This window comes from Pseudonaja textilis, chromosome 2 (assembly GCF_049901715.1).
Source record: "Pseudonaja textilis isolate UNSWEBS1 chromosome 2, rPseTex1.2, whole genome shotgun sequence".
Lineage (NCBI taxonomy): Eukaryota > Metazoa > Chordata > Lepidosauria > Squamata > Elapidae > Pseudonaja > Pseudonaja textilis.
The window spans coordinates 86,306,592-86,332,938 of record NC_141991.1 but is presented as its reverse complement, the minus strand read 5'-3'; the positions used below and the strand labels follow the sequence as shown (position 1 = coordinate 86,332,938).

Here is a 26,347-nt window from a genome sequence, read left to right as displayed (position 1 = left end):
TTGATGCTGTCAATAACTTTATGGAGTGTATAAAATTATATTTTCCTTGATCTAAACAATAACAAAAATGTACTTGTGGCATGAATATATACAACACAGGTCCTGACATATATTTAAATCACCTTAGCCAGCAGTGCTCAGTTCAATTTTTTTAAATGGAGAAAATATAATAAATAAAAATGTTAAATATTTACATTAAAAGAATATGTCGAATCAGTAGATGAACACATATATCCAATTTTCACAGAGAGAAAAAAGGAAAATTAGCCTTTTGTGATCTCCCTCCCCCCCAAAATTCTTAACGTTATTTGTGAAACAAATATTAACATCACTAGATCACAGAAGATAAATTATATGCACACTGAGATGATCTGCTGACATTCAATGGTACATACATGTTTAGATTCCCAGATAGACTTCTCAAAGACTGAAATTTAGAAGTTGGGAATCATACTAATAGATCTTTGGGCTTTTTAACTTCTGTGTGATGATTTATTTTGAAGTGGTCACAATTCTTCCTCTATCAGTTCATTTTCAAAAAGGGTACATATCATTTTTCATACATTTCATTGTTTTAAAGGGTGATTTAGGACTGTGACCATCGTAATCACAAAAACCTGTTTCCCTTCCAAAAAATTCAAATAATGTTTCCTAGCTGCAGCTACAATGCAATGTCCTCATACTTTTTTCTATCTATGTTCATCAAAGAGGAATGGGATTCATTTGAGATTCCTAAACCTGGTATCTTCATATTTCCATCCACAGCTTCATAGTGGAATTTGAAGTCCATGCTAGGTTGTGGAACAATAATTTTAATTAAGCTGCTCTATTTCTGCAATTTATGACTTATTCAGTCAGTACAACATCAGGACTACCTTTCCATATTCTATGCATATAAACAGCTGCACCTGACCCAAAGATGTACTAACTAGGAAAATCTTAGGTATGAAACTCTTTGTGAACAAGTAACTTAAGGTCTAGTCTTTCCTTCTAAGATACCTGAATAGCTAACATTGCCTTCTCCAAGCTATGATCATTCAAATGAGTTGGCTTAGAAATAGTATAATCACCATCCAGCAATATGGGACTTGAAGCTCAACACATCCAAGTTTCTACCAGTTTGGTAACATTGGGTATAATACACCCAAAATATTTTAGACAGTCCTGTTTTCCAGAAAGTTTTAACACTTTTCTAAAAGGTTTTAGGAACACCTGCTTCCAGTAAAGTGTTGGCTGAAGTTTCAATGTGTAAATATATTGAGTAATTATATGTTCAAATAATAAACAGACATGATTAAAAGCAAAATGAAATACAACACACTAAATTGGGACCATGAAAGTTGCAATCCAAACTTACTCAGTGAAATAAGTTCCATTAATTTGACAAAGTTAGCTATATTTCCAAGAAAATGCAATGAGGATGGAGGTATGGAGAAATGTGCAATTCACATATTTAACCAGATTAAATCATTGTACTGCTTGGCTTGTCCTCACTTCACCGACACTGTTTCTTTAACAGCTACTAAATAACGGTGGCCTTTAAAGCTTAAAAACCCTGCAACCCTTGTGATATTGATTTCTGATATAGCATATTAAGAAGTTTTTCATCAAGCCTGAAAAACATGTGAAAAACATGAAAGCCATTTAAATCAGAAGTGGAGTGGGGCTTTTTAGATTTACACTATTAAAAAGAGTTTTGCATAATACTGAACTAGCAGAGAAGGCACATTTGCCTTATCTGGAAGCTGGTTCTGCAATTAACTAATTTTCAAAGGAATGATGGAGGAATAAACTGCCCAAACCAGCACAAGGAAACTTAAGGCAGATGGTGTCACTTAAAAAGGAGCAGAATGTAGGCTCAGAGGATAACTAAGTTTGCAATTGGAAGGCCCCCTTTACCATACTCATTAGTCTTCTTACAAATGCCATGGCAGCCCATGTTATATACACCCTTATACTTTCTGTTCAGGGACTGAATTATGTTACACTTAGTTATATTGAATTTAATCTAAACTAGACAGTCTAAGCCATTAGTGGAGAAATCATAATTTGTATCTATCCCTGATTTAAAAATAATATTGCCAACCCAAACCTGCATATCTTATGCTTTTCATATCTTATGCTTATGCATCTACACATTGAATTTGTTGGATACAATCAGTGACCCAGTCATTGTTTTTCCTCTGTAGCTTATAATACATATGCTGTTGCTGCCCCATAACCCGCAATGCCCTATGCTTGACATAGCCCCCTTATCTTGTAAATATTGTTTGGAATGCCCCTAGATAAAATGAACTCAACGGAGGAAGTTTTTGGTGAAGGGGGAAAGGTTGGGTTGTCTATTCCTTTCACCTTCGGATATCAGAGAAGTCAGAAGGTTCATCTCTCTGTTCAAAGGCCTCATGAGTTGCTTTGGAATTATGACCCCCAGATTTAGTGCGAGTGTGAGCATTCATAGGCAGCCTGCTACCTCTTTCCCCTCTAGGATTTTGAGAATTCTCTCTTGTACCAGACTGAGGGTGAATGACAAGGTTTCCTTGGCCAGTGGATATTCTTGAGACTTCATTTGGCTTTTTCTCAGATTCCAGGGTAGACTCTCCATGTGGAACCACAGTACAGAGGCTCAGGATGGAGCATAGACTCCCCCAATTCTGCTCACACTGGGCCTGGACACTCTGGGTGATGGCCTCTTTGACTTCTTCTCCACAAGTGAGCAATATATTCACCAGATCAACATACGGTCTGAGAAAAAAATAAAAATATATAAAGTTATGGAAGAGTAGCAGAAGCACTCAAATTGACTGCAGATCAGTTGCTATATATTAATTATTTTATCCATTAGACCGATAGACCATATTTTCATTAGGAATTGTATGTTTCTGTCTCTGACATACACACACACACACACACACACACGAACACTCCAATTTTATCTACGTTCTCCAATTCTGTCCCTTACAAAGAACTCTTATAGTGGTTGGCTGGACTTAGAGATAGTGACTAACCCAGACCAGGTTTCCTCCCCTTTCAAGTGGAAATTCTGATCCTCTCATGATTTACTATTTCTCAACCATTACTGGGAAATCACTATCTCAATAGAATATATCACTCTAATGATCATCCAGTAAGTTTGAATTAATCTTTAAAATCCACGACAGCTTTCACTGAAGAAAGCAGAGTTACAAACCAGTGAGCACTACAGGATGCGCAAAACCAAAAATATGTTTTAGCAGAAAGCAGAGCAAACTATCATGTTCTAGAATTCTGGTCAACCACTTCATATTGGAGGCAGATCAGCCGGAAAACAAAACCAAGGATTCTTGCATTGCTCTTGAAGATCTATCATGATTATATGTGTCAACTAGGGTAGGCTTGATGTGCAGCACCCACTTTTTCCTTTCTCACCAAAGCATGCACACTGGTCTTCCTGCCCCATCTTCCCAGACTCTTCTGCTCCCTCCGTCATCAGCCAATGCCAATGGCCCAGTCCAGCATATCCCACTATACCTTTCTTCATATTTCTCCAGTCTTCCTGTCCTTGCCTTACCTTGCTTTAGGTGACACCAATGTATTGGCTTCTTCCTTAGTGCAATGGTCTTGGGAGTGAAGAACATATTTCAAACATGACATGCCTCACCCAGCCCGATCTTCCCACTATCTTCTTACTTTCCTCTCTCTGCCTCAGCTATCTGAAAATCTGACTCCATTTCTCGTGCTTGCTCCACTTTTGAAACACTTCTGCCCAGGACAAGTACATTTTGGTCCATACGCTCATCAAAATAGCCCTATTCTGTTTTGTTAAGTGGATTAAAGCATCCAAATGGCAACTTTCAATTTAGGCCACGGACCATCCAAAACAACTTTATGGCATGTCTCTAGAAGAAAATACAGTATAAACTGCCTACAAAAACAACAACAGTATGATATCTCCACCTACTAATCAATTATCTATGATTATGTATGGTAATTACAAGTAGTGAAAAGGTAATGATTCCTCAAGATTCTTTTCAACTGGATGTAACAACGTTTCATATGATTCTAGATATTAAATGGGTAGTCCACTTTAAATTTCAGCAAATAGATGTGACAAGTAATCCCATCGCCACCTTTAGGTTATTATATCTGCTGCGGAATCTTTTAGCTTAATGAAGGTATTCTGTTTAACTGTAGATTTTATATTGGCAAGAACATTATAATAATCAAGAGGTCTTTTTTGCTCACAAATCTCAGACTTTTCAGTGCTGGGGAATTTGCTCAGTTACTGGTTTTGAGATGAATGACAGAAACTGAATACATTCCAATGTTGAGTCTCTTCCTAGAATTATGGTCCACAAATCTTGCTAATTATCTTCCAAGTCCACATAATATAGGATGACAGCATCAGCCATATAATTGCATGATACTTCAATGTAAGACCACATTTTTCATTAATCTAAGACATAGTAGTTAAACATACGATAAACAGCTAGTAATTTATGTTATTAGTTTCCACTACTCTTCGAATATTTAATATACTGTATGAGCACCATGGCTAATAAAGTATTTGAAATACTTTTATATAATGCTATGAACAACCACTGCAGAAAAATATAAAGACTATAGGTAGTCCTTGAATAAGGACAGCAATTGAACCTAAGATTTCTGTTGCTAAGCAAAACAGTTGTGAAGTGAGTTTTGCCCCATTTTACTTTTCTTGCCACAGCTGTTAAGGGATTCACTGAAGTTACTTGCTAAATTAATAACAAGGTTATTAAGTCAATTTAGCTTCCCCATTGTCAGGTCACAAAATATGAACACATGACCCTGCAACTGTCATAAATATATGCCAGTTGCCAAATGTATGAATTTTGATCATGTGACCGTGAAGATGCAGTGCCGGTGTTAACTTTGATCACTAAATGAATGGTTGTAAGTTGAGAACTACTGGTGGTATAGAAGTCAGTCTCAGTTGGCCTGTTTTGAATACGTAATTTTATATATATATATATATATATATATATATATATATATATATATATATATATATATATATATATATATATATATATATATATATATATATATATGTGGATCTTCGGTTATTCGGGTTTTCTCCTGCGTAAGATTGGAAGTATCTAGGCAATGTTTCAATGAAGTCTCATTCATTATCTTCAGGCTTGTGTCTTCGGCTCTGTGCTTCTCAGAGTAATGTGAGCTTGCAGCTGCTTCTTCCTTTTAACTGCTGGTGGGGGTGTGACTTGATTGGGTGACTTGGCTGTGTTCTGATTGGGTGGGGGTGTGTTCTCATTGGTTGGGGGGCTGGCCGTGTTCTGATTGGCTGGAGGTGTGGTCTGTTCAGGTGGGGGCTTGGTTCTGCTCAGGTTAGTCTTAGTTGCTGGGGGATTTGAGCTGGTGAGCTGCGATCCTGCTGTTTGGCTTCGTGGTCGTGCCGCATCTTCATAGTGGGTGTCAGTTCACTTCATATATGGCTTGGAGGGGTTTGAAGCAGGTAGTGATGCAGCTGCAGTGCAGCTTCTGGTCCGTGGTTGTGTCTCATCTTCTGTGTGGGTGTGAGTCTGCTTTCTACGTGGAAGTGTGGTGGTAGCATCTTGTGTGGTCCTCGTGGGTGTGGGTCTGGTGTCATCTTGAGATGACACCTCCCGCCTACCAGCCATTTGGAAACCCACCCTCACGAACAGACGAGTACCTAACATGAAGAATGACACCGGACCCACACCCACAGCAGGATCACAGCTCAGATCCCCCAGCAACTAAGACTAACCTGAGCAGAACCAAGCCCCCACCTGAACAGACCACACCTCCAGCCAATCAGAACACGGCCAGCCCCCCAACCAATCAGAACACACCCCCACCCAATTAGAACGCAGCCAAGCCCCCACCCAATCAAGTCACACCCCCACTAGCAGTTAAAAGAAGCAGCTACAAGCTCACATTACTCTGAGAAGCACAGAGCAGAAGACACAAGCCTGAAAATGATGAATGAGACTTCATCGAAACGTCTAGATACTTCCAATCTTACGCAGGAGAAAACCCGAATAACCGAAGATCCACATACAAACACCCACGAGAACCTCAGAAAATATATATATATATATATATAAATAAATATATAATCTTAAACTATATATATGGGCTTAAACCTATTATGGCCTCATTAAAGACAGTACCCAATGAACCCTATGGAGTCAGGATTTTATCAGGAAGCCAAAGCGAAGAAGGAAAAGCAGGGAGTTTCTTTTCGCATCGTGAAGAATGTTTGTTTTTTTCTTTTGTTCTTGTTACAAATGACTTAATCCTCACTAAACTTCAAATTATGCTGTTGCTTACAAACACAGATGTAGCCTACATACAGTTTATAGGGGACAGGAAAATCTGGGGAGAAATGGGCAATTCAAGCCTCTTTAAGTTGTCATGAAGTATGAGCTGTATATGTGTAAATGAAAAAAAACTTTTTTTTCTTAAGCTCCCCACCCCGATCATGGAATATTTCCCAGTATTTTCTTTTTAAATGGCATAAATAAAATTATTTCTTAAATGCCATATAAGCAAAAAACGTACAGACCTTCACAGTTCCTGTGCACAGATAACTATCCTGTTTCTCCAACAATACGGCCTCCCCCAATAGGAAGTCCCAGCATGTTTTATAGGCATGAAATGAAATTAAGCCCCTCCCCCCAAATTAAGGCCTATATTAAACATGTGAAATGGGGGGGAATGGTGTGGGGGGGCTTGCCATTAGGAAGTACTTTTGTTGCACACCCGGATATGGTGCTGCCTGCGTTGACCCCGATACGAAGTGCCCCACCAACGCCGAGGTCAACATCCAAGCCATCGCTGCCCGCCTACCCAAAGATGCAAGGGGGGGGGGAAATTAAGTCACCCTAGAAAAGACGGCCTAGCCATTTTTGGGGGGCTCAAAAAAATATAAGACCCGGCCTTATTATATGAGGAACACAGTATATAATACAATTGCTAATATATATTTCTTACTCCAGGGTGCATTAACTTTTATAGTCACAAAGGAAGAACGTTTCTGCACTTGCTTGCTCTCACTGAGTTCTGACCGATTGTTCTGGCTCTCCACTAGGCCCTAGCGTCCTGGAACTGGCCAGAAGCAGCACCCACTGATTTAGAGTTATAAAGGATAATTTAAAAATATTATTGCGGTATTTCAACTCTTCGTTTCCCAATTCTGTTTCTTTCTACAAAAAATTTAGAAAACTCCATATTTTTCTACTGTTTTACAAATTTTCCAGAATCTTTACATCTTTAGGTCAAGCTAAAGGAAAAATAATTTATTTATTACTGTTGTCTAAAGCCAAGTATTGGAAAGTTGAACATTTGGCCTGAAATTTAAATGCCCTCCCTTTTTTGTGGTTAATTATGTGAAGAGGAGAGTAAAATTCCAGCCTTACACAGCATATAAGTAGATTTTTTTTCTCCATTTAGGTCTATGTCTATCTCCTTTCTTTGAATAATTCTTGCAACAGCGCCCCCCCCCCACCTTTTTTGGGGGTGGGTGGGAAGGAACAGTACAATCCTACTAGGGAAGCCTGCTGTGGATTTTGGGACACGTTCTCTTGTGTGTACTTTGTTTTGTTGGGCCATGATTAGGTGTTGCATCTCACCATCAAATTAAGTGAGTTGGGAAGAGCACATGGCGTTGTCTCCTGGGCCAATTCAGTGATGATGTGCAATCTGTCGGCTTCTCCATCTTGCCACAGAACACTGTCTGCAAACCACTGAACTAAATGATCACATTTAACTACCAGTCGTTTATAATTTAGTTGGTTGCCAATTTCATGGAAGGGGCCCACAGAAATCTGAAGGGCGTATTTGTCTCACTCAGCATGCAAGAGGCATTTGTCTTGGCACTCCATGGCAGAATTACTCCAGGAGGCAAAAATTACTTAAGACATTATCTCACCCAGCATGCAAGAGCTATTTGACTTGCCACTCCAATGCAGTATCAGTGCTGGCCTGAATGTGAAGCAAAACCTTTATTATCCCTAGCACCACTCCTTCTTTCAGGAAAAGGAAACAAATCCCACAACCCTATCTGCCATTAAAATATGATCTGAGTTATATTCTCTACAGGACGTACCTAATGCAACATGATCCACAAATGAATGATACATTGCTTGCAAACAAAGTGTTAAAAAGTTCAGGCACATTTGAGTCTGTTGCGGAGATGTCATTCAGCAGGTTCTGACCAGTTCTGGAAAACCAACAGCAGGAATTTCGAGTAGCTCGGAGAACTGGCAAATACCACCTCTGACTGGCCCTGCCAAGCCCATCTATTCTCTGCCTCCTGAGTCCCAGCTGGGTCTTCTTTTGTTGCCCTGCACAGGAGAACAGAGCTGGAAAGCAGGTTGGTGGGGTGGGGAAGGAATAGAGATTTTACAGTATCTTTCCCCTGCCACGCCCACCAAACCACGTCCACAGAACCGGTAGTAAAAAAAATTAAATCCGACCACTGTTGCACTAGGACTATAAGTAAAACACTACATGCCATTTACGTATCACTGAAGTAAACTGCAATGCATTATTACAAATTCTAAAGAATAGCTAGTAAAAAGGATTGTAAAAATGGCTGTAATTCTGAACTAAATAACACATTTGAATGCAGATCAGGTGTTCATAAATAGATTCTTGTCAATAAATATATAAGCAATATCAATAGGCCTAGGATTAATTTATTACTGTGTTGTATTTTTGAGGATTCTACTGTTTGCTTTTTGTTGGTTTTAGTTTGGATGGTCTATCTGTTTTTATGGATTTTTGGGGTTTTGTATGTCATCAAGAGTCCATTGGAATTGGGTGGCTGTAACAAATATGAATAATCTAATAAACATAAATAAACAAGGCAGATTATTATTTTCTGAAATAACGCAGAGAAAATGGTATCTCTTTTAAGATAGTTTTCTGACATATCTCCATCTTAGAATCAACTACTTAGCGTTGAATTTAACCATACTTCAAAAGATGTAATTATGTGCCCTGATTTTTACTCTTTGACCAGATACCACATGCAGACAGAAAATATTACGTAAATGTCACAAACTATTTTATGGTTGATAATATTTTATAATTTGTGACCTTGTACTAAGACATTGTTTTATATATAAGACAAGAATTATACAACTGTAATATGCTACAATTATGCACAAGTTACTGGTAAAAGCTTTTTCAGGATAAACAACTTTACTCCCAAGTTCCTTTGTTGTTTCCATACAGCTCTATAACCCTAACTCTTAGCTTACAGATATATGAGTAAAAGGAATTCTGCTCCTACTCCAGAGCAGAAATTCTATTCCATTTCTGCAGCACGAATCTATTTGCAAAGAGCAAAAAAGTTCCACAAGGAAGCATTTTCCAGAAAAGATAAGGAGAGTCTATTCTGAAAGAGTAGCATGTGGAGCTGAATGAACACAGTTGCAGCTAAGATCTTCTTCTCCCACGGTGATTCAAATATTTAGTTTCCTAGTGCCAGTGAGATGATTTTTACTAGTTTTTTATTATTTAATGTATTTGCTGCCCATCTTGCACTTCAAGGCTATACTGAGCATCTCTACTATCTGTTTAAGAAACAGAAATTTATTCCACCTTATCTCCAACACCAAGCAATGCAAAGCAATTAATTAAGTATGGAATTGTAAATGAAGTAAGAAAGAGTACAGGGAGAAGTTATTTCTTCAACAACTGTTGATGTTAATTTTAGAACCATTAAAATGTTTCCAGATTTAATGGTTTAGTTGCTGTCAAAACTACATTATTTTTAAAGGTATTCTGATCCAAATGAATGTCTAACACAGAATTCACTGAAAATTTTAATTTAAAGGGCTCATAACTGTAGGTTTTAGGTATCTGTTTGTTGTCATTCTCGGAGTAGAAAAAATAAGCTTCTGAATAAGAGATTGGAGGAGTTAAGTAGAGTATTTGTACCTATATTTTGGCAGGTTAGATATTAAAAGTTAAGGTTTCTGCCAGCCATTCACAAAAAGTTGGCTTCAATAGAATTCTACATGTTTTAAGTTTCAGCAAATACTGAGAGGTTATGTGTTGGTGAGGACTGGCATTTTTCTTCATGATGTGTAAGCCAATTATGCAATATGTGATGCAGCAATCAGAAGCACCCACAGAATACTTACAAACAGCAATGGGAGTGAAAATGTCAAAATGGTGAGCATAATGCAAGCTCCACCTCTTTTTAATATGCTTTCCATGCACATAAAAAGAGTATAAGAGTATACACTGTGTATACACTGTGCTCTGTTGGCACAGTGGTTAAAACACGGTATTGCAGGCAAATTCTACCCATAACCTAGAGTTCGATCCTGACAGGGATCAAGGTTGACTCAAGCCTTCCATCCTTCCGAGATCCATAAAACCAGGACCCAGATTGTTGGGGACCATATGCTGGTCTGTTCTGTAAACTGCTTAGAGAGAGCTGTAAAGCACTATGAAGCAGTATAGAAATCTAAATATTACTGTTATTGCTATAGGACACAAATAGTATAGTTATGCCTGCCATCTTATTTTTTTCTACTCCACTGGTGGATGCCACTGCTTCTCCATATAATAATGTGATTATTTTTTTCTCTCTTACACAGAAATTCTACACTATGGCCAATTCTCACATTATAATAGGAGCAGATCTATATTCAAACTTGTTGCTGTGTACGAGGTAATCTTATTTTTCTTCTTCCTAATGCATGAATCTGAACAATAAGTTACAGAGCAGAGGGTTTTCATAGCAAATGACCAACAAAAAAGAGAAGCCATTTTATATGAAAAATATGATTTTATTTTATTCCATTGCTATAATAAACCTCAGATCTCACTATCGTATCTGAGTATATTAAAGGGAAAAATCTGAGAACGATCATTTATTTACTCAAAAAAGGAAAGGAAGAGAGTGGGCAATACATTTTATATAGAAGGATTCTAAAAAATTAGGCATGGGCATTTCAGTTCACCTTTTGTGACATGGCTGCAACTCTACAGGCTATCTATAGCTCATTTGTATCGCTAAATGTTGCAGACTAAAATTTTCCTCTGGTTCAGATGAATAAAATTAAGGGACATGCAACTGTCTGGAACTTACACTAGCAGATTAGATGCTCCCTCTCTTTACTTACTCAAGTTGTAGCAAGTCTTTGAAATGAATCATCTCCACAATGACCTGGACATTCTCTTTGGCTGCAGAGCAGAGATTGTGCTTCTGATAGCATTCTCGCTGTAGCTGGAACACCATTTCTTTGATAGCAGGACATTTGCGACTGATACAACTAAACTTGTGCCGCAAGGCATGTGCCTTGCATCTCAGGGCGTCTTTAATGAAGGATTTCCCCTGAGATGAAAAAAGAAGAAAAAGCACAACTGAACTCATGTCCATTTAGCATATACCTTGTGATCCATCTGCATTTTTCAATTAACACCTGGAAAAGTAGTTGCTTATTTACTCTTAAAAGACACGGATATCAAACTTAATTGCTTCAAGTGATGTATCGTGACATTTTTTTGCCTTTGCGCAGCCAGGGTGGGTGTGGCCTATGTGTGATGCATCCGGCCCCTGGACTGCCAGTTTGATAGGCTTGTTCTAAGATAACAAATATTTTCCTCTAATCCCAATCAGATAATTATTTCCATCTTTGGTTATAGCAGGTGCTCAATATCTGCCAGACATTTAACCTTCATTAATATCTAGCCTTCCTTTGCTGATGCCTAAACCAAGCAATTCTGAAAGTAGAGGGGGAAAGAGAGGTTAGAGGGCTATTAAAAAAAACCCTGCTCCCCAAAAGCAACCCTTTTGTGAGGCAAATTCTGGAAACCATATTTACCACTTGGGCTCCTTGTGGCAGGAGGAGGAGGGCCCTTAGTGTTGGGAATAATAATGGGAGCAATTTCAATTCCAAAATTCTGGGGTTTTTTGGCATAAAAATAAAATTTTATTTCATTTTTAATACCCTGTCTTTATTATTTGTATAAATAAAGCAGGAAACACATTCAACACACCTTATTCCTCTTATTTTTCCCAGAACAACAAATCTGTGATGTGAGTTGGGCTGAAACAATGTGACTGGCCAAAAGTCAGCATTCATGGTTAAGGCAGGACTAGAACTCACAGTGTCTTGGTTTTTAGTCTGGTGCTGTAACCACTAGACCAAACTGTCTCTTTTAATGTCTTCCATCCTGTAAATTCTAACTAGCCAGCAATATAAGAATTTCAGAAAATGGTGTAAAACACAGCAGAATTGTTCCTCTTATTAATGATACTTGGAGAGTTATACATAGGCATTGGATATGATTGTAACATATCCTGGTGAGGACTAGTCAATTCAAAACCAATGCATTATCTTAATGGCAATATTGAGTTCTCATTTTCATGCCAGCAGAAGTCAGCCTAAAATCTCTCCATGAGACCGTGAGACTATGTTGTGATAGTTTGGTACAAAAATACTGATCTGCCATTACTATTATTGTTGTGCTGTTGCATCCTTCTGGAAGCTGACCTGCCAAGCTGACATTACTCATTATCCTATTGTGTAGCGTCTTCACTATTTCAATAGTCTGAAATCAAGCAGTAGCATGTAACTAACATTCTTTGGGTAGCTGTTGTTGCCAACGGTTACACTGTCCTAGTCCCCTGCTTGCCACCTGTCATGCCTAGCAGGTGAAAGCAACCCTTTCAACTTTTCACAATGTATTTGAGTGACCCTGTCCTTATTACTGTGGAAAATCCAACTAATGCAATACTGCCAGTCACTATCAAGTAAGCTCCAGGAAGCAGACTGCAATCCCAGTCCCGTGCTATTGAAGAGTATCTAGGAAGAGACCCTGATTTTATACCGTGTGAGAGAACTCCTGATCAAATGAGGCTCTCCCAAATCTACTTCACACAACTTTCAGAAATGATGCAAAGATGAAAAGAGACTGCAAGGAGAACAAAAATCTAATGTGTCCATGCCACTTGTTTGTTCCCTTCAGGACTCTGCTTGCTCACTTTCACTGTTTGGATAAGCTTTTCAGAGGTACTCAGACAAACTGGAAAATACTTCATTCATCATGATCATGGAGGGAAATGAGGCTCTGTTGAAAAATTGAGTTTTCTGAGTTTAAAGCTTCATCACAACCTGGAGCTAAAAAGATTCCACAGTTCTGCGGAACCCAGTGAGTTGATTTACCAATGTGCAAAGCAATCTTGCTATTAGTCGACCTCTGTGAGGCTCACGCCTCCCCATCCCACCCTGGTTGGGGCCAAATCAAGATCTGAACAGGGATTTATTTTCCACTCTGGGGAAAAACCTTGATAATGGTAATTGGCCAGAATCCGATTCCGATATTAAATTGGTAGCACAACTAGTACCACAGTAATGCTCTTGAAAGGTAGCCAGTATATAATGGATGGATTCACCCACTGCACAATGTCATGTTTGTTCATGGCTTAACATAATTATGTGGGCCCATCCATTATAGAGATAATGATAGAAAACCTTTGATATACTGTATCATATTTTAGCCCTTAGAAAGATGATTTTAAGGTATATTTCAGTTGTTAGAGGAATCATGGAAGTTGAAGGAGGTAAAAGAAGACTAAAATGATTTTTTAGTTTTCAGAAAATGGGGATTTGCATCCTAAATATCTTCTTCCGCACTCTGGAGGTTAAGTAATGCAATGTGGCTTTTCTCTTCAGAGGCACAATCCTAGTCATGTGTGGAAATAAACCCAAATGAATATAGTGGTGCTTCCCAATGAAAAACAGTTATCCTATGCATTGACTAAGTCCATTAAATTCAGTAAGATTTGTGGACAAGTAAGCATATATTCTAGGACTGAGGTTCTTTCTCTTCTAATCATTAGTCTATTTCTCTCTTCCTCATTTTTTCCTTTTGCCCATGACCATTCAGATAAACTTTTTGATGCTAAAAAAGATCTTCCCCCAAGCCCAACTAAGAGCATTCTGATATGAATGTAGATTGATGGGAATATTTCTTTTTTAACTTCTGCAAAAGATTAGGAAGAAGATGGAAGCCTTAAAAAATTACAGAATGTCTGATTTGCTTCTAACTACACTTGTCACAGATGCAAGGAACAACTAAGCAAAGTACTAATTTAACTCCATCTCCTTTTGCTGCCAATTCTGAAAGTCAGTCATACTTCAGCGATAAACTATGTTTTGAATAACTGGATTATTTTTTGCTGACTAGGACATGGCCTGCAATCCCTCCTTTTAAAATTTTTCCCCTCATCCTAGCTAATGAGCAGTCAGTCACTAATCAATAAGACATACCCGTAGAAGCAGGGGTGGGCTGCTACAGGTTCGCCCGGGTTTGGGAGAACCAGTAGCTAATGTTATAGCCGGTTAAGAGAACTGCCAAATCCCACCCCTGGCTGCCCCTCTCACCCACCCAGGAGTCTCCACGCAGCCTGCTTTGGATGCGAGGTAAGTGCAGGGCTCATGCGGAGGCTCCGGAAGACTGTAAACAGGGGAGTCTGTTTTTGCACTCCCAGAGGCTTGAGGAAAGCCTCCGGAGCCTGGGTATGGCGAAACATCCCCCCCACAAATGATGAAGGAGGCTGACTAGGCCATGCTCACCCAGCAATCAGGCAGAGAACCCATTGCTGAAATTTTGCCCACCCCTGGGTAGAAGCTAACTTTCTTTTTCCTACTCCAATTTTATGGCAATATAATTTTATCTGTTAAAATGGAACTTCTTCTGTAGATCCTTCATTTCTTAAGCAGGTTAGATTCAAATTGTTTTTGCCTTATAAAACTACCGTGCATTTGAAGGGAAATATACTCTCTGGTAATCACTGACAAAATATTTTATTCCGTTAGTTTGGTTTTGTAATAACCAAGGAAGAAATTTCATTATTTGGAATGTATAAGATATTATTTTGTCATAGAAACAGTCAGCAAGAATATGAAAAATATTGAAATGACACTTGAATAAACATACTGTTACTTAGATTTCTTTACTTAAAAATATTATGGGATAATGCGCTATAAACTTAAACCTATCAATTTGGAAGGAAACTTTCATTGTTATATTTTTGGAAAAGCAAACAAAAGATTTCTATAAAAATCTGTTTTTAAGTCCCTAGTTTAAACTTTTAATTATCAATGCAGATTCTGTAAATTGCCAGTCAAGCCAAATACATCTGATCAATGCAATCTTTTCCCCAGAAATGGGAAAATTGTTGTACCAGGCATAATAAATAACAGGATGCTTCAACAATCTACAGTTTGGAGAGAAAATGAAAGAGGCAAACTTAATATCAGATTCTTGCTAAGGAATGTACTTAGATGTTGGTGGGCTGCCAAGGAATCACTAGAATAAAGCAGCAGAGACAGTTATTTCCAATGACACTGTGACTCGGTATTCATCTGCAGAAATGAATTCAACTGATCATATAAAGGGAATCAGAGATAAGATCAAGCAAAAGAGAATTCCTCACTTGGTGTCCTTGGACTGAGGCATCCAGAATAAATCCCTTTCCATTTTAATGTGCCAAGAAGCGCCGAGGGCCCAGTCACTTTAGTAGCGTTTCAACCTCAGGTCTTTAAGCTAAATTGAAAATGCCGGCACTTCAAAGCAGCAAGAGCAAGATGACATTAAAGGATGACCCACTGTTATATTATTGTATTATCATCCAGAATTAATTTGTTTAAAATGTCACTATGGCTTGGATCTGCCATACTAATTTGTACCTGGAACAATGAGCTTTCCAAACCAATAGCTCTTCTCCTAAATTCACAAGGGCATCTATTATATTGTTTAGGCATGTGCTGATTTTTTTTTTCTCTTCATCCAGGCTTCCTCTGTGTGAATGTTTAAATAAATAGTTCTATATTCCTTCCCTCCTTGTAATATGTTTTCATATTGTTTGTATTTATTGTACTATTTTAATATTTCTAATTGTAAACTACCTAAGAAAGAGGCTGCATGAGACATATAATAGTAAGATCAAATAATTAAGGAATATCAATAAAGGAGAATATTTGTAGCTCAGGGTTGAAATGAGGGGTCCATGGTGCTCTTTGAGCTTATTTTCTTGCAGACATTTCAATACCATAACTAGGTGCAAGCTCAGAGAGCACCAAAGACCCCTCAAATAAGCAATATTGTGTGGGAAAAAGTATAATCCAAACCTATTGTTTGCACTGGATCAGTGATGCATCCTTAACACAGGAGGCAAAGTACTTTTCAAACCAAATAAGAGTTTTCTTTAGCAATGGGACTTTCTCCTATGTAGTCTTTTCACAACTATTTATAGGCTGAAAATTATTTCCCATATACATTAACCTACCCTCAATCAGGCCTTTGCTAAGGAGATGATGTGTATTTGATGTTTCACATACAGTAATAAAACTGTATAATTCTGTAATATCCATTCTTATTTTATCTATAGATCTAAAGGCTCCATATGTGGAATTACGATTTAACTGGAAGGGCTTGAAAGAGAGCTGCAGTATACCTCATGTCACTAAAAGAGGGTTGAATAGGTGATAAAGGTCAGATGGATTAAAAGAGAATATTTACAAAGAATTAACATTCTACATTGTAAGTATATTCTGTTCAAAGAAGTTTGAAACCTGACTGGTTGCTCTGTTTGATTAAAACCTTAACTAGTAATTTTCATAAAAATCCATACTATTTTATACTTTCAGATTAGCTGATTCTGGGTCTAGTTATCTATGCCTCAAATTGTTGCATTTGCTTACCTGGGCATCAAATTTTCCAGCATTGTGGAGAAATGTCATGCAGATCTCATGCAAACCTCGAATCTCACAAGAGTTGTTTTCAAAGCATTCAAATACACTGCAGCCAACATCACCAGCACTGACCAGGCAGTGCTGGATTTCAGCTGAAAATGAACAGTCACCACAGTAAATGTCTACAACTATTATATATACCTGTAGGCAAAAGAATACTTGTTAACAACTTCTTCATTTCAAAAGGGGAACAGAATAGTAATGTAGGAGATTATTGCTTTGCAAACAACTATATGATCAAAAGAAAAAGTCACTGTTAAATCCATATCTGAACTAATTTAATGACACAAGTCAATATGATGCAGTACTTTAAATTATTACACTGAACTGGAGAGACAAGTTGAAGTCCCCACCCAGGTCATAAAAATCACTGGGTAGTCACAAAAATCACTGAGTGAACTCTCATTTTAATCTACCTCAAAGGGTTGTTGTATAGATAAATGGAATGAGATTCAAGAATACCTTTTTCATCATCATGTAAGCTAATTAAAAATATTGGGTTGATTTGATCATTGTGAATTAAGGTCCAAAATTCAAAATTAGCTCAAAGAAGACTGCATCTGATAAAGTTATGCAACTATTTATTAGGTTTTCGTATCTGAACCAGTGTCCCCAAATACTTCCTTTAAAGTGCATCTTGAAATTAGTGAAACCATTCACAAAGTTTCAGATAAATTTTCAGGTCAGAGCTCCCCACTGCTAATTTTCTGGTTTCCTTGACTACTCTTGAAAGTGGGTTATATTTTTTTCTATTCTATGAATAACCCTAACCCTAACCAGCCTACAACATTGTGTTAAATTAGTTAAATATCAAAGTGAAACCCTGATCAATGACAACAGTAATAGAAAAATTAGACATTCTACAACCATCTCCTCCAAGGATATTCAAGATACGGAATACTCCAGAGATTTCCTTCTGATTAACATTACAAGAAACAGGAATGTCTAAAAAGGCCAAGTACAAGCCAATTCTGGGATTACTTGCATAGAAATAGAATACTGCAAAAGAAATAATGCAGCTAACTCCTCCTTTAAGGGGTGGGAAGGGGGAGATCTGACCAGAGCCTTAAAAAGCAAAAGGAGATATTGCCTTCTTTTCAACGAGGCTGCCTGCGCCGTTTTATACAGAAAGGGGAAGCTGCATATTAGCTAAGAGTTTCTTCGTCCAGCGTTGTGTAAGTGTGTAGCTTGGATTTAGGTGTTTTTAGCTTTACGCTGGCACCGGGTCCGATGCAGGAGTTCCGTTCACATGCCCCGGCCTCCGTGGGCTGAACGCTGCCTGGAGGAGTGATTCACGTGTGAACGCAGTTGTCTACTTCTGACATCAGGAGCGTCTATATATCCTGCCTGACCTGTGAGTAGCTGAAAGACTTGGGCAGCCAGCGCCCCTACTGTGAACAAGTGAGGAATAAACCGGGAAGGGGGTCTCCCAAATGTCTTTCCATTTAAAGGACCTGGTAAGGTTATTTAAAAAAATCAGAAAGGCTGGGAGAAACTACTACTAGTTGGATGACCTCGCTTGCTGCCGAAAAAGGATTTTCAGGACTTTTGTTCAATCTGAATGTCTCCCCGCATCTGCATTAAACCTGCGCCGATGCCTTGTTTCCTCCCCTCCTCCTGCCTTCCTTTTATTTAAAGGATGGAAGCTGGGCAGTTTAAGACGTGCAAAAAGCAAACATAGTTCTGCAAGTTGCCTTTCTTTTATTTTAAAGCAGAGAAAGAGTGGGGGGAGGGGGGAGCACCCTCCTTCCGATGGAAGGTTCACAGGCTTCACTACGATATTGCATTCCCTGTGGGACGACTTTCTTTGCCTAGCTAGAAGATGGAAGGGTTGCCTCTATTACAGTAGTTCAAATGGTGGAACACGTGCTTGGCTGGCTAGCCAGAGCTTCCAAGCTGCTAGAAGCACTTCTATTTCCTTCGCTGACTTCTGCTTGTCACTCCCAGCGCCTATATGAACGATGCTTATCACCTAGCGACGCAACTCCAATCTCTGGAACACGCTGCACCGAAGTCGAATACGTACGTACATACATACATACATACATATATATATATATATATATATATATATACATATACATACATATACATACATATACACACACACATATATATACACAAACACACACATATATATACATATACATACATATATATATATAAATCCCCGCACGCCTGGTTCTGGCCTTAACCCGCAGCTTCCTCCCCTCAGAAACCGAACCATGCCCGGATGCTTTTTGCTCCTCAAGAAATAACCGCGTACCTGAATTTTGCAGAGACATCCGCCCTTTTTGCTGAGGAGCTCTGTCCTGGGCACCTTCCGGAGGATGCGTGGCTTCGGTGCCCACCACCGCATCCACACTCGCAAAGACCAGCGCCAGGGTCACCAATTTCCGTAAGCACTCTGCACACATGGTCCTTGTGCGTACCCAAACCACGCCGACTGGAGGCCGCCAAGCCCCCCGCCCGCCTTTCTCTCTCGGCTTCTTTTGCGAAAGACCCAGAATCTCCTACCGTCCCAACTACGCAGAGAAGCTCTGCGAAGCGAGCGCCGCTGATAGAAGTACTGAAAGTGGCCCGGAGGGGCAACGGATGGTTCCTCAAATACGTCTCAAAGCTCGGGTGTCACTTGAATGAAGGAGTCCAGCAGATGTTGTCCGCCAACCCGACCAACCGGAGCCTCTATTTCACTCTGACACCACGCTCGGGGGCGTGGCCTCCCCCAAAGTATTACTACGCACTCCAGGGAGCAGAGATTATATCTCGGGATGCGAAGTTGCTGCATCGAACTGCAGGTTGCAAAAGCAAGCGGCGGCGGTCGCGTTAAAGAGATCGCCACAAAGCCAAGGGCTTTGCATCGTATGCAAGATCGGCGGGAAAAGCCACGCTATTGCAGTGGAAGAGAACCGGATTTGGAGCGATTAAAATCCCCTCCTCCATTAATTTAGTGTACCCCTCTCTTTACGTAAGCAGGAGACCATACCCACCGGTGATGCTAGCAGATTTTTTTTTTTTTTTTGCCAAGGTAGACAAAGGCCACTAGTTCATAGGAATTTCTTTAGGTAAATGGAAGATTCTCTTGTCTTGTGAAACAGCACACTGAATTAGTACGAATAGCAAAAGGCGAGACCTGGTGGGTAGGTTGCGAAGATCCAATTTCGAACGAGACAGCATTATGGTGGTGAGAGAACCCTAAAAAGCATTTGCAACCTTGCTCGGGTTGCTCTGAAAAGAGAAAGGGAAAGACGGCTGAGATCCATTTGAGTTTCTGGATCCGACCAGGACTCTAAATCGGGAAACGCGCGCACGATACTCATGCACGCCCAGGTTGATGGTACGAGCAGCCTTGGGATGATCTGGATTCATTTTCTTTACAACTTAGTTGGCAACACGAGCCAACTGCCTTAGAACTCCTGTTCCCTTCCCTGAAACGGGGTGGGAGGGTTTGTGCCTCTTTACTGAATGGAAAAATAAAGATGGACAATGTTCCAATGAGAGGGGAAAAAAAAGAGTTGGGTTTGCTCCATATTGAACCATCTCCATCCCCGATCTTATCGCGCTCCCGGTCACGAGGATTTCAATTTGCAGGCCTGCGGATTATTATTGGGGAGGGGAGGGGAGGGGGGGCGGGAACAGATGAAAGAAACCTTTTCTTCTGTAACTTCACCGCAGTCGTTGCATCATCTGTTTTATACTCACGGATTTGCTTTAAAAAAAAAAAAAAGTCCTGCCCTCCTCCCCCCACCCTGGTCCGCTTGGAACCTGAAGCAATTGAAACCACTTCTAAGGCCGGTGAAGTGGGTCCCACCTCGCAAACCTTCCGGGCTGAGTCATCATCCGGCGTCCGCTAAGTGCAAACTATCGATACCGTCGATTCAAGTCAAGCGGCCACCTCCCCGCTTGCTTAGAGAACAAGGCGGGAAAAGCAGGTGGCGGCGGCAGCGTTGGCGTTGATGGGCTGCGGGAGCGCGCCTAGTTTTTAACCCTCTCCCGCCTTCCTGCATTGAAGCTGCGGCAACCGACTTGGGAAATTTCATCAGACACGCCACCAACTTCTTGCCTCCAGCGCTGTACTGCGAGGAAAAGGCGACGCGGACTCCCCGGGCCTGTCTGGCTAGTGCGAGTTAAGCTGCGAGCCGAGGAGGAGGAGGAAAAAGAGCAGGCGGCTCGGTCCCGGCGCTCTAGGATAGGGCCGGGCCGAGCTGACTTGCCGGAGGAGGAGGGGCGGCGCAGAGCATGGAAGAATGTCTTCAGCTGCTGCTGCCGCCGCCGCCGCCGTGGTTCTCTCCTGCTCCCAGCTGTCAAAATGCAGTTGAGAGAATCCACTCACACCTCCAGCAGCAAGCGGTGCTCTGGGAGGAAGACGTGACGCTGCGCGGCAGAGCCATGGAGGTCCCTTCAACTCCCCCGCCTCCGCCTCATCCAGCGCCAGGCATAGAAACCACGCTTCCTTTCAAGCCGCCTCCTGTACAAAGCATCACAAAGTTTCTTTGTTAAGATTTTTTTTTCCAGGCCCTGCGTTGTGGAGAGAGAGAGAAGAGGGGAGGATAATTCGGGGGAAGATTATTTTGTGCACTTTGGCTTTTTATTTATCATGGATCCCACGTGATTCCTTCCCATAGTGACCTGCCTTTGCAAAAACCATTAAAAGCCGAAAATAATGGTTGTATGCCACAAGCCAGCACTCAGAACAGTAGCAGTTTAAAACAATAGACAAAGGCTGCCGAGTGCAATGTTTAATTAAAAGCAAGCCTGGAATAGAATTGTTAAGACACTTCTGAATGCTAGTAAAGATGTGTTTTTTTGCATATAGGGAGAGGGGATATTAAAAAAAAAAACTGGGCTGCCATCACTGAAAAAGGCCTATGTTCAAGAGATTAACATGCCACCATATTCTAATATAGTTCCCCAGTCACGTCCCCAGTATGCATGACTGAATTGAAAAAAAAAATATTTTGAGAAAAGATGGAAGATTTACAGGTTTAACCGGAGAAGAGAGTCACAAAAATGAAGGTGAAGTTCATTATAAATGCCCATCGCTAATTTACTCTGCTAAGTATGCTTAGATTTGGATTCATTTACAACTTGGTGCTTTCACCTTGTTAACTGAAAACACAATCAAAAGACCTTGCAATTGCTCCTGAATTTAAAATGCTACTGAGTGGGTATCAAATAATGCTAGCATGAAATTGGGTCTCCCATTCTGAGTTCCTGCCCTTTGGTCACTGCCTCTGCTAAATTACTGACAAATGGTATCTTGATTCAACTGATACATCCGCTATCGTCAAAGTGATTTCTAACTTTGTTGCCATACCCTTTTAATACATAGGATGGCTTGTGGCTATTTCCAAACTCTCTTTCAATTCAGCTCTCTTTCTGGGCCTTTGCCCACTACTGATAAAGGGTATTCCTCATGCTTGTCTAACTGTGTACAAACATGTTCTGACAACACATTTTTCCTTTCCTGTCTCCTGATGTTGCTTTGATCTGAAGTGAAATGGTTTTAAGTTGTCTAGCTGTAACTGATGTTAAAGTAATGGCTTTCCCCTCAAGCTCTCGGCGTAACAGTAGCCATAATTTGTCTAAAATCTTTTATACGTCACCATTTTGGAAATTAAGTCAGGTAATGAGTAGTGGATGGGATCAAAACAACCGATAGTGGCTGTTTCAGACTAATGTTGGAGTGCTTCTTTTCCCTGATTGCCCTCATCTACAGGTAGTCCTCGACTTATGGCCACAATTGAGCCTCAAGTTTCTTTTAAGTGAGATGTTTGTTAAGTGAGTTTTGCCCCATTTTACGACCTTTCTTGCCACAGTTGTTAAGTGAATCACTGCAGTTTGTAAGTTAGTAACCTGGTTGTTAAATGAATCTGGCTTCCCCATTGACTTTGCTTGTCAGAAGGTCGCAAAAGGTGATCACATGACCTTGGGACACTGCAACCATCATAAATATGAGTCAGTTGCCAAGCACTTGAATTTTTATCACATGATCATGGGGATGGTGCAAAGGTCATAACTGTGAAAACCAGACAGAGGTCTCTTTTTTCAGTGCTGTGGTAGCTTTGAATGGTCACTAAACGAACTCTTTTAAGTCAAGGAGTACCTGTACCTGTAGTTACCAGTACCTGTAGTTGACTCCAAAAAAGCTAAATCCAGTGCTGACAACCTGTCAGAGTTGTGTGATAATGCCAGAGCGCTTAGCACATAGAACTAAGTATTTTAACCCTGTGGCCCTTCCTGTTTTTGTGCAGGCCTAAAGGAACAAAGGAGTGCAGTGATGGGACAGCCTACCCTGCCCCTTTGCCTCTGAAGGATAAAACACAGAGAAATTCAGAATCTGGCATTTGTTGTCATTGTAAAGAAAGGAAATGAAGGAGAGGAGAATCTTAAAAGTGGTGCTTGGGATTGATTTCTTTTCACAAGTCCACTCTTCTTTTTTTAACCAGCTTATATCACGACAGGATGGGCATATGAGGATGGACACAGGAGAGAGCCCAGGTCCTGAGAGAACATCTTGCTGCAGTGCTATGATTGGCAGATTTCCTGGATGGCTGGCTACATATAGAACAGAGGAAAGCAAAAGAATCAACCAAACTGTAGCTGTGCTTATCGTATGCCGTGCACATGTACAACATTGGGATAGAACCTTCCAGTAGTGAGTTGCAACAAGATGCTGTAGAAGCAGAATAGAGATTGACAGGTAGATAGCAAATTTCATGCTCCCCCGCCCCTCCCCCCCACACAATGAATGGGTAGCACTTTAATTCAGGAATGTTGAAAGTCTTTGAACTGGCAATATTGGAATAACAGTGGTATTTTTTTAATCTTTCAGCCAATGCCATCTTATAGCTTCAACATTTTCAAAATGTTAATGCTTTGTCACCTTTTATTTATGTGCAAATAATCTCTCATCTTTCTTCTAGGAGCTCAAGGTTTGGGAATGCATCCAAAAATACTACTGTCATTCCAATGGAGCAATTGACAACGTAGTCTTTCTCCACTGCTGAATTGCAGGCCATCTGTCCATGAATCATCACAATATATTTAATAAGAATAAAATAATGGCAACATGAATGCTGTTCTTATGATCAGTTTCTATCCTTTTCCTACATCATTTCTTCAGAGTCACTGCTAAATGGTGAGTACACCAGTTGTAATATCTGGGTGATTGGTTTTACTGGCTGACTTAGTTACACTCTCTTTTAAGCACTGTATAACACTACAGAGCAGGAAAACATCAGCCAGTTGGGGCACCATGGTAGAAATAGGAGCTAACCACCTCCTGCTCAAGGTGGAGAGTGGCAAAACATAACAGGTTTTGGACACCTTGAGTCCAGCCCTGGATGATGGAATAACGAAGAAAATTTCTTAAAGCTGGTATAGCTTATGACTCAAGTCTGTTGTTTCCCTTCTGGGCTGCAGAGAAAATAATAATATAGTGCTTTCTCTTTTGAAGTGCTTTCCTCCCATTGATGAGCTGGCAGCAAACTATACCAAGATAAAATTTGTTGCTCCCTCATGTCGATATCTATCTTGCCTCTATTACTCCCAATTCCAGCCTGCAGGAAGTTTTACTTATTTTTTTATATTTAAATCCTACCTTTTTATTGGAGCTAGTGTGACTCTTTGCAGCTGGATAAACTCTGAATCCCTGTCTCATCTTCTGTTTTCCATATTTTTGAAGTGCTTTTTTTTTAACTCTGAAAATTTACTTTGCTCCTTTCCCTCTTCCATTGTTAAATGTTGATTTGAGGTGGTGGCTGATCCAAGTCTGATTCAAATGGGAAGAAGCAGCACATAGCAAAAGCTTCCAAAGACCAGGTGAGCTACAAATTGCAGGTAAGATAGTATATGTTTAAATATTTATGCATCAAACCCCCCCCCCAAGTAAATATTTTTTTTTGTAAATTTTGAGTTTTCACAAAAAGAAAGAAACACAATTAAAACATCTTTTTTAAAGCAGCATAATCCCAGGTTACATTTCTTCGTGCAGACACAGTTTCAGGTTCATGCTCATTTTTATATTCTATTCCATATCTTATTACAATTTTACATTTTCTACATAACTTCTCCCCTCTTCTAATTTCCTCGATTTTATTGTATTTATTTCATCTCAATTCAAATCATTATATTTATATTTTTTGTCTGTCCTGTTTCAATTGTCTATTATCTTTTTTCATTAAACAAAATTTCTCCTGTAGATACTGATTGGAGTATGACGCCTTTATATCTTTCCCCTAAAGTTATAACACTCAATATAATACATAACTTCTATTCGGATACTGCTTGGTACATTCTTAAACTACACACAGTATTCTTGAAAAAAAAAAAAGATTATAAATGTATATAATTAGAACAATATTCCATTCCAATTCAATTCTATCATTAATATTAATATTCATTAAAGTCTTAGCATTTTTCACGTTACTTTTCAATTAAATATCATACTTCTATGGGAACAATTATAAACTTTCCATAGTTAATTCCCCCCCCCTTCACTTATATTTTATGAAACTGACTAATTAAAATGTTCCTGTTCCTAATTCAATTTTCTCATTTTATTTCATTTACTTTATTCACAAACATTTCACTAAATTACACTATTTTATCCCTCATTCTAATCATGTTTCCAATTTTCTAAAGTTATTTCTATTACAAATATAACAATACAATCTTATGTACCTTTACAGAACCCTTTTTTCAGTTAGATTTTCACCCATTATCTCCAAATAGGTCCTGTTTCTTTATATCTTGCTCCGGACCTTTGTAACTTCTTTTCCTTTCCTTCTTCCCTCTCTTCTTCTACCTCCCCTTTTTATCCCTTTGTCTCTCTACCTCTATTTCCCTCTTCTGTATTCCCCTTTTCTGTTGCTTTCCAGTATTATACTTATGTTTCGAATTATTTATCTTTTCTTTGGTTGTTTTTTTAAGTCTTAAATTCTCCATCCTCTTTCCCCGCTTTCCTTTTTCTTCCCCACACAGAGTTACTTGGTCATTAAAGATGGCTTCTTCTTTGTCCCAGTCTTCTTGTTCTGCAGTCTTTTCTTGTTGTTTCTCATAGTTCCAAATCTCCATTTCTAAGAATTGAAAAACGAAGCCAAAAGAACCCTTCCCTTCTTGTGCATCTTCTTTGTACTTTTTAAGTTCCAGTTTCAATTCATCCAAAAGTGATGCCATTGTAGAAATTTTTAAACAACTACCCGATTGATTTTAGTCATTCAAATATAATAACCCAAAATCCAAAAGTCACCAAGTAATCCAAATACACGCAAGCTGTTTCTTTTTGCTCTTTCTTTTTTTTTTTCCACTTTCTCTTCCTGGGGTTACTGTTTAGTTGCAAAGTTTCAGTTAAAATGTATCTTTTAGAAGTCTTATTAAAATTTTACTTTAAATTCTTTTAAAGTTCAGGCAGTCTCCTCCCTCTTCCAGATCCTGCCCTTATTCTTTTTCTCTCCCTTCCTGCTTATAGAAGAAAAAAATTTTAATGTCCAGAAATCTTTATTGTCCCTTTGGCATTTAGTTATATTTTCAGCTTAATTGCCTAGTGATGCCAAAGCGGATTT

General features: G+C 39.4%; 1 protein-coding gene across 1 annotated transcript; it reads right to left on the bottom strand.

The window, feature by feature from the left end:
* On the bottom strand, positions 1-20,896 carry STC2 (stanniocalcin 2). Its single transcript, XM_026696390.2, has 4 exons — positions 19,048-20,896; positions 16,731-16,873; positions 11,142-11,353; positions 1-2,742 (listed from the first exon to the last, which is right to left on the bottom strand). Exons 1-4 carry the CDS (start codon positions 19,196-19,198, stop codon positions 2,349-2,351), a joined length of 900 nt encoding a protein of 299 aa, XP_026552175.1. The 5' UTR covers positions 19,199-20,896; the 3' UTR covers positions 1-2,348.
* Between the last annotated feature and the right edge of the window lie 5,451 nt (positions 20,897-26,347).